The 8669-nt window shown below is 49.8% G+C and overlaps 1 protein-coding gene across 1 annotated transcript in view; it reads right to left on the bottom strand.

Annotated features, from left to right (window-relative positions):
- Positions 1 to 337: 337 nt before the first annotated feature.
- TRIM67 (tripartite motif containing 67) overlaps positions 338 to 8669 on the bottom strand; it is a 43218-nt gene continuing 34886 nt past the window's right edge. The window contains exons 3-8 of the mRNA XM_006902889.1: positions 5774 to 5869; positions 5329 to 5451; positions 4162 to 4272; positions 3007 to 3166; positions 407 to 552; positions 338 to 343 (exon numbers count right to left, since the gene is read on the bottom strand). Coding sequence (XP_006902951.1) covers positions 338 to 343; positions 407 to 552; positions 3007 to 3166; positions 4162 to 4272; positions 5329 to 5451; positions 5774 to 5869 — 642 coding nt within the window. The remainder of the gene's footprint in view (positions 344 to 406; positions 553 to 3006; positions 3167 to 4161; positions 4273 to 5328; positions 5452 to 5773; positions 5870 to 8669) is intronic.

The raw sequence follows: 8669 nt of genomic DNA, 5'->3' as shown, positions 1-8669 counted from the left end.
TGCTGGGGAGCGGGTGCTATCTCAGAGGGGTGGACAGTGACTGGTTAGACTGAGGACGCTAGCTTCTGGCAGGAACAGAGCTGTGGGTGTGTGCAGAAGAGTTGGTGCTATCTCAGAGGGGTGGACAGAAACTGATTAGACTGAGAGTATTAACTTGGGGAGGAAGTAAGTGCAGGTGGACCCTCCTCTGGTCTCCCCTTTGACCCCACGCAGAGCACCTTGAGCACCACTCCTTTGCCAGTCTTCCCAGGAAGCCCACTGGGTCCTCTCTGTGACTACACTCAGCCAGCCCTTGGTGAAGTATCCTATCTCCTGAGCCTATGCATGAGGCCTTGGCTCAGACCTAAGGGCAGGACCAGACAGGCCAGGGGTTTGGCAACGCATGAATGGAGTGAGCCAGGCTTACCCGAAACTGCCCGCCATCACCATCGTCCAGCTCCAGGATGTAGCCGTCCACGGGGCTATGGGTGAAAGGGGGCATCCTCCAGGCCAGGGTGACACTGTTGTTACGGGTGCAGCACTTTTCCAGCTGCAGCAGTGGCACCGGTGGCACTGGAAGGAGGAGGGTCTTGGCTTAGTGTGCCACCCCAGCCTTTCCCATCTGCCTCTAGCATGCACCACCGCCCCCCAGGGGCTACCGTGCCATGGGGCTGAGAGAGAGGGCCAGTGCATCTGATGGCATGTCTCAGTCTGGGTCTTGGAATCCCAGCATGAGGCTGCCATCCTTGAATCTACAGGCTCCAAGTGAGGTAGACCCTTGTCTCACCCTCCACAGAGAAGCACTGTTTTTGACTCAGATTGGTGAGGAGCTTAAAGTATTTCCAACAGAGTTCAGATTCATGTCCCTCCCGCAGCCTCTGCGGACTCCTCTCCCCAGGGACAGCTGTGAGCACGAAGATCGTCCCTGGGCTGCCTCACTACAGGCCCTGAAGCCTCTGGCTAAGTGTACAAGACTCCAAATGAGCCAGACGCGGCAATGGAAACTCTCTAAGGACTCAACAGTGGGTCACTGGGATGAGGCATTTGATCACATGTGTCCTAAATTCTATGAAGGCGCGATGCAAGGATGTTATTGTTTTCTGGCTGTGTTTGAGAGGCTTCTAATGGCTGGACTGTCAGAAGGAAGCTGTACTGCTAACCTAAAGCAGAGCCTTTATGGAGGTTCGAATCCACCAGCAGTTCCATGGGAGAATAATGAGCGATCTCCTCTCTTGCAAATTAAAGCCTCAGAAAATTCACTGAGTAGAGTTGTGTTTGAGTTCAAGAGATTTTAGAAACTGTTACCTAGTCCATACTGCTGTTTTATGGGGAAATACCAGTGTCAGTTTTGCAACAATGACATCTCTCAGTCTGGCTGGACATAGTAGGGCAGATCTCTTGGGATTTGGGAGTTCACTGGAGTGAAGCCTCATTCCTGCTTACAGACTTGCTCTCAAGCATGGCTGGGCAGGGCATGAGCTCCCAGGTGTCCCTAGATCACAGAAGTGTGAAGCATCCACTATGACTCTACAGTCCCAACACTCTGGAGTGCCCTGGGCAGCAGCTCCTGTGGGCATCACAGGCCCCTCCATTCCTCAGGGCTCACGTTGACCCAGCCAGCTCCCTCCTGTTGTCCACATGCCATCTCCATTGCACCTAGAGCAGGTGACATTTTCAAACATCTCTGAGGTGCCAGGATGTGTGTGACAAATGAGTGGGGACTTAAAAAATGGCCAAGCAGTTTCTATCTAAGGGGTTTTGAGTTCACAGGTTCTCTAGGTGTGATTCTCAGTCCTTTGACACTTTGGTTTAAAAAATTATGACAGCAAATGCATCCTTATTTCCTCTCCTAAACGCACACTGGCATCTCTAGAGAAGGTACAGAGCTCTGGAGGCATGAACCCCAAAGCCACATCTCGGGCAGTTCAAATCCACCAGGAGGTCAGTGGGAAATGGGCAATCTCCTTCGTGCAATTTACAGCCTGTGAAAATCTGTTGGAGCCTTCACTTGCTGACTTTGAAGCTAAGTCAAGTTGTGCAAACTATGCAATCCTGGACTTCATCTCCTGTGCCGCTCCAGCTGGTTCATTCAGCTCTCTCCTATGACCTTCTCGCTGTTCTTAGAATACAGAAAACTTACTCCTGCGCCCTGAGCCTCCTGGAATACTCATCCGCTAACTGCCCTGTCCCTCTCCCCTCCACCAGCACCTCCTCACTCCCTAGCCCTCATGCACCTCCACCACAACTTCCTTCTCCTGCCTTTTCGCCACGTTGCCCATAGGTAACAAAGCATATTTATTTGTTTAATTCTTGTTTTTCTACTAGAATATAAACTCAGTCTCAGATGAGAATCAGTAGATGTGTTTATGGCTGTGTACTACACACCCAGAACTGTGTCTGGCACACAGTAGTAGCTGTTGTTGTGTGTTGTTGAGTTAGGACTGACTCATAACAGACCCTCCAGTAGGTTTGCAGAGACTGTAAATTGCACGGAGGGGCACTGTAAATCCTTCTCGTGTAGAGCTGCTGGTAGATTCGAACCACCTGCCTTTGTGATGGCAGCACAGCTCCTTACCCACTAAGCCACCAGAGTGCCCTGCCACATACCAGACACTCAGCAAGTGTTTGTTTTTATATTTGTGTGTGTGTGTGTGTGTGTGTGTGTGTGTACCATCAAAGTGGATCTGACTGGTACAGGAGGAGATTGTCTCTCCTTCTCCAGCAGAGCATCTGGTGGATTCGAACTGTTCACCTCTGGGACTGCAGTGCAGCTTCTTGCCACTAGGCCACCAGAGTACCCTTCAGCAAGTGTTTTGGGATGCACAGTCTCTGTTTTATAAATGAGGAGACCAGGACGCAGTCTGAGGGGCTCCTCCCTCAATCCCACAGTGGTGCTTGGCTGAGTTTTGACGCAAGTCCCTGATAAGAATCATTGGACTCCACCCATCTCCTTTTGGCTCTCAGCTTGCCTCCCCATTTGGCTCCTCCCCTAAGAGAAGCATGCAAGTGTGGCCAACCACGGCTCACCCCTACATTTCATCTGGATGAAGTCCAGCTGGTGGATGGCCTGCAGCAGCGGCTCACTGTCCAAGGTCAGGTCGAACTCCGCTGACACCTTGGGCTCCAGGGCTCCTTTTATCCACTGCTCCTGAGACACCTGGACGCGTTTGATCAGGGCATCGGAGATCTTAAAGGGAGCAGAGGGTGGCGGTTTCAGTTTGCGGAGGAGAAGCTGTGCAGCCATTGGCGAGCGAGGGGAGAGCTTTGTCTTTGCAACTCAGGGAAGAAGGGGCTGTGCAAAGCATGAGCTCTCAGGTCAACTTCAGAGACCCTTACCAAACTCATTGTGCTGTTTAAAAATCGTATTTTTCAAAACCCATCTACTTTAATGAAAAGAAGGATTTACTAATAAAGAAACTGGACTATGCTTATTCCAAAGCAATGAGTATTTTTAACACATATCCAGCACTCTTCATCATGTCAGTTTTGTTAGAGCTAATATTTTCAAAGGGAAATATATTTAAAAAACCCAAGATTTTCAGCGATTGCACCCCATATCCCCTCTCCCTGACTTGTTTCCTCTGAGCTGTTCACGGCATCTACCCTCACAGCTCTGCTCTCCTTTGCTGGGAAGTTCTGCTTACTCAGAAATATGCTCCTGTCCTGCAGAGTCACCATTTCAGGAGACATGTAACTGAATTCCCATCCTACTCGCAGTCACATATAACTCTGAGGCATATGACGTCCTGGAGAGAGGACCAGTGTGGTCACATCGTGGGCCGTGGGAGCAGTCACCTGCCCAGGCCTGTGGGATGCTGCACACTGATGGGTCATGCGGATTCTGCCAACTCATTTCTCCCACTGGGATCTGTCCAGCTTGTTTGGCAAACCCTGTCCTTTCCCATTTGGCAACGGAGAGGGGATCACAGACACACAAGTATTACAACAAAATTTCAGCCTTAGTAAATATGAACTTGAATCTCAAGTAAGGAGGAGCTCCAGGTCACACGGGCAGAGCCAAGGCAGAGTCTCGCTCTTCTGGAATCACTGAGAAAGGGAGAGCCTAGTCGACTCCAAGCTACTAGAAGGGATCTTGCCTAAGCGGCTGTATCTTCTCTCAGCTGTGATGAAGGTGGAACAGCAAAGCCATGCCCACCTGGTGTCCTCCAGGAGCCGACTCACCTGTAGAAACCCAGAGGGGTCATTCTCCTTGATGACCTCCAGGCAGTACTCCATCAGCCCTGTGGACTGGCGCAGCTTCAGCGTACAGTGGTTGATCTGGTCCCAAACCATCTGCAATGGAGAGGATTCTTTAGAGACTGCCCTGCGGGGAGTGAGCAGGCAGCGGTACAGCGAGAGCCACAGGAGAGCAGAAAAGCACGCAGAGCAAGTGGCCAACTGCTCTGCCCTGCGGGGTCCCCGAGTGACCCATGCACTCTCTCCTGGACCCCATCCCAACAAGGCCCAGCAGAGCAAGCCTTTGTAACTCTGGGTGGTATGAAGTAGTGAGATTTGCCACGTCGTTTTCAGCTCCTTTACTTATAAAACAAGGATTATCCTTAATATTCCTTCCTTCTCTTTTTCAGAAAACAGGATTTCCTGATTCAGTTAGGAAACACCTTTAAGCATACTGTGCTCCCTGGAAAATGAACCATACTGTCATCAATGCAGAACATCTGTGGGACACTAGCCCTGCCCCAGAAACTTAATGTCAAATGAGAGAAGGCCCTGTCCTTCCCGTGGTGGAAACTGGCCAGATTGTGATGACTGATGGTCAAGTGCCTGGGAAAGAAAGAACGTGAGGCAGGGGATGGGGCTGGAGACCCTCAAGGAAGGAGCACATCCCAGGCAGTCACGGATCGCTTTGCCGTATAAGTTAGGTGAGAACAGGAAGAGACCCATGACAGAAGCCAAGGACTTTAGCTAAAATGGGAGAGAGTACGCTTGTGACTTTCAAACAGCAAGATACAGGGTGTCTACAGGGAGGCAGGCGTAGGTGTTGACTCACTTTGGTGAAAGGGGGCCCATGCCCCTAGCACGGTCTGTTAGTGTAGCCTCAAGGACCAGCTTGCTCCTCTCTTCCTGTGCCGTCCATCCACTAGCCCTCTTGCCCAGAGCTCTTGCGTACCTCACTAAGGCCAACTGCAGAGGCTGTAGTGCGGCTGTGCATGCCAGAGTCTTGGTATCTCACCCAGGCTGGCCATAGTGGGACTGCGGAGGCTAGTATCTTGGCATCTCATCCAGGCCAGCTCCAGAGGCTGCAGTGGGAGGACTGTGGATGCCAGCATTTGGTACCTCCCCCAGGCCGGCTGCAGGGGGACTATGGATGCCAGCTGTCTTGATACCTACCTTCAGCTTCTGCTCTCTCTCTTTAGTGACCTTGGTGAGTAATTTGGCCTTCTGCCGAGTTAGAGCATCAACTAGGGCATCACACTGAGCGACCAGGCACGCTTCGTAGTCTAGTCCGTTTTCCTAGAAAAAGCAGAAGCTTTATCGAGAAGAGATGCCAAAATATGGCAAGTGTTCTAGACAAAAACTTATTTCCGAGACGTTTACCTCAGAAAGAGGTAATTTCTTGAAATTAGAAACAAAACAGCTGTGTGTTGGGGTAGGCAGGGTAGGTACTGTGAAATCAAAGCACATCTACAGGATAGATGTTCCACTGCTATTCAAACTTTGTTCACAGTTTTAAGGCCATGGGGAATGTTCATTAGAGAGCTAAGGTCCATCACGGACAAACCTCCTCATCGCAAAGCCCCCTTTTCTTCTTTAAACTTTATAAATTGACACTCACCTGGATCTGCTGTAGTATATTCTTCAGTTGAACCAGAAACTCCTTAGCTTCTTTTGCCTTATCGGAAACTCCATTTAAGGCCTGAGATAATTGTGCCTTAAAACAAAACAAAATCATACAGTGAAGAAAAGTGTAAAAGGTTCACAGTTCTCACTTACATGTAAGAGCCTCTGCTTATAATGGAGGAGTCCATCAGACACTGGCTGTTCGTGAAGATACCGCCACCCCAGTTGACTCAGGATCCCATGAGTACTTTCCTTGCAATAGTTGATGAGTGTTAATCTGCTTACATTCTTCTCTCTGAGCTGACCCGAAGGGAAGCGAAGCAGGAGTCTTAGCAGCTGACAGACCTGCTCTTGGCCTTGGCTGCTGTTGGTGGTGAGACTACCATTGAGTCCATTACAACATAGCAACCCTATGAACAACAGATCAGAACCTCGCCCTATCCTGCATTTTCATCACTGTCTCCCACATACTTGAGCCCGTTGGTGAATCTTCAAATATGGATTACATCTCAATATCAAGAAAGCAAAGGTCCCCATCACTGGGCCAGAAGGCAACACTATGATAGAGGGAGAAGTAACTGACATTGGTGGAACGCAAGAGTTGTATAAAGAGAGATCCTTGGTCCTCCAGTCCCATTTTCTTCCTCTGGACCACATAAAGAGTTTCAATAGGTAGGTGTGAGTATGCAGAGCCCAGACCAGGCTTCGCTCACCTCACACCTACACAGGTGCCTTTTGTCTGGTGTATATATTTAGTGGTGTAGCTGGGAAGCAAGAGAGCAGAGAGAGCTCCAGGCATCATAGTAAAGACAAGATGCAAGACCACATCTAAAAGCTGGGATCAAAACTGTGGCCTTGAGTATCACTCTTCCCCCCCTCCCCGCTCTTCTTTTTAACTAGATACAACCAGTTTAACACTCAAACCCTAGTTACTGAGTTGTTGTTGTTGTGTACCAGAACCAACTCACAGCTGACCCTCCAGTGGGTTTTCAGAGGTAGTTAATTACATCGGAGGTGATTGCTCATCTTTCTCTCAAGTTATCAAGATGACCTTATTTTGTTGTTATTATTACATACCATTGAGTCAGAACCAACTCACAGCTGACCCTCCAGTGGGTTTTCAGAGGCTGTAAATAGCGCGGGAGGAGACTTCCCATCCTTCTCCCACAGAGCAGCTGGTGGATTGAGTTGGCAGCACAGCTCCTTACCTCCAGGCAGCCAGAACTCCCTAACTTTGTTAAAGTTTCATTTTTAAAATTAAAAACCCAAGAGTGGAGCATAACAAGGTTAAGAAATTTCCAAACTTGCCTCCACATACACCTTTTTAGCTCTCTGGTCAGCGAGGCCTTTCCTGATGACCCTGTGTAAAACCACCTTCTCCCTTCACCTCGTCTGATTCTGCCTCTTACACAGGCTTGCCGATTTGTGTCTGTGTCTGTCTTTCCTTCAGGGTGCAAGCTACTCAGGACAGGGACTCTGGAGCGTCACAGCACGTTCTCAGCCCTAGGCAGTGTTACAGCAAGGTCACTAAACAGAGTTTTCAATGCAGCTGCACCTTGAGGGGAGGTCAAGGTGTTCAGAGGACGAGGATGAGTCTCCTCTAAGGAGCAGCCTTTCCTGCCCCCACTGTCACCAACCCTCTCTTACCTCGGCTAGCTCCAACCCCACCCCCTGGGACTCACGTTTACTGCATTTGCCGATACAGTGAGTCTGTCTAACAGGACAAACAGTCAAGACAGAAATGTTCTGGTCTGTGCAGCCCAGTTCAGCAGCCAGCAATCTCAAAGCACTTGAAAAGTGGCTAGTGTGACGGAAGAACTGGATTTTACATCTTACTTAGTTTATAAATCTCCACATATGTCTTGTTGACGACTGAAGTGGACAGGCATGTGCCCAAGAATGTTCTCTGAGGAGACATAGCCAAGATTACTCTGTGCTTCCTGCGAGATCCACACTTGGGAGGAGACTGAGGAGGCAGAAGCCCATGGCGAGTGTTTAAGGATGGGACTTTTACATTGGGGGGGGGGTATCAGGAAAGGGGGGTTGCCTCCACACCATGTTCATCAGAAACCTGGAGCCACGAAGAGCACGGTGGGGCACAGCCTTCATACCCTGGAGGAGACTTTCTGTGGAGGAACTTTATCTCTTCTCTTTGCACTTATGAGGCACTCCGAAAACGACTCCTGGTTGAATAAAAAGCACAGGCTTGTTTGATTAAAGGGGAAAGCCAGAGAGGTCTCCATCACAGCTGATCCATTGCTTGAGATGAAATACCACATGCCCCTCCCCTTCTGCTTGTGTGTGAGTGACTTAGTGAAGTGACATATATCCTTGACCTGTCCCAGGAGCTGGCCCAGTGCCAGCACAGCTCTGCCTGGCTGGCCCTCAGCCTCCCACCGGCCAGCCTTCCTCAGAGCTCATTGACCTGCTTCCTACCTGGCCAGGAACCTGAGAGCAGATGGACTTGAAAGGAGTCCAGGAATGCAGGCCAACATGTGACTGAGAGTGCGGACAGTTTGACAATTACACAACTATCCCCATCAGAATCAGACAAGCCACCTAACACTGGGGCTTACTTCCCCTCCACTTCATACATATGAGCATCACTACATGTGCACCATGGGGGTTTGGGCTGCTTCCTCTTTTGGCTACTGGGAATAGCATTGGACCCCCATTCTTCTTGACACCAGTCCACAAAGACCATCAGGAAGCCCAGACGCCCTCCCCGCACACACACTCTGTTTCTCTCAACCCTGGTCTCTCCTTGTGTAAAATGGTTATTCGCCTGGCCTGGGGGACAAAGTTGTGAAACTGGACCTGGTTGTTCCGGTTGATAAGAAGCAAAGGTTTCTGAGGTGCAGGTGAAAATAATTTCTCAATGATTTAATTTT

Source organism: Elephantulus edwardii, unplaced genomic scaffold (assembly GCF_000299155.1).
Source record: "Elephantulus edwardii isolate Elephantulus edwardi_28Jun2011 unplaced genomic scaffold, EleEdw1.0 scaffold00466, whole genome shotgun sequence".
Taxonomy (NCBI): Eukaryota; Metazoa; Chordata; class Mammalia; order Macroscelidea; family Macroscelididae; genus Elephantulus; species Elephantulus edwardii.
This window is presented reverse-complemented; position numbering and strand designations above follow the sequence as displayed.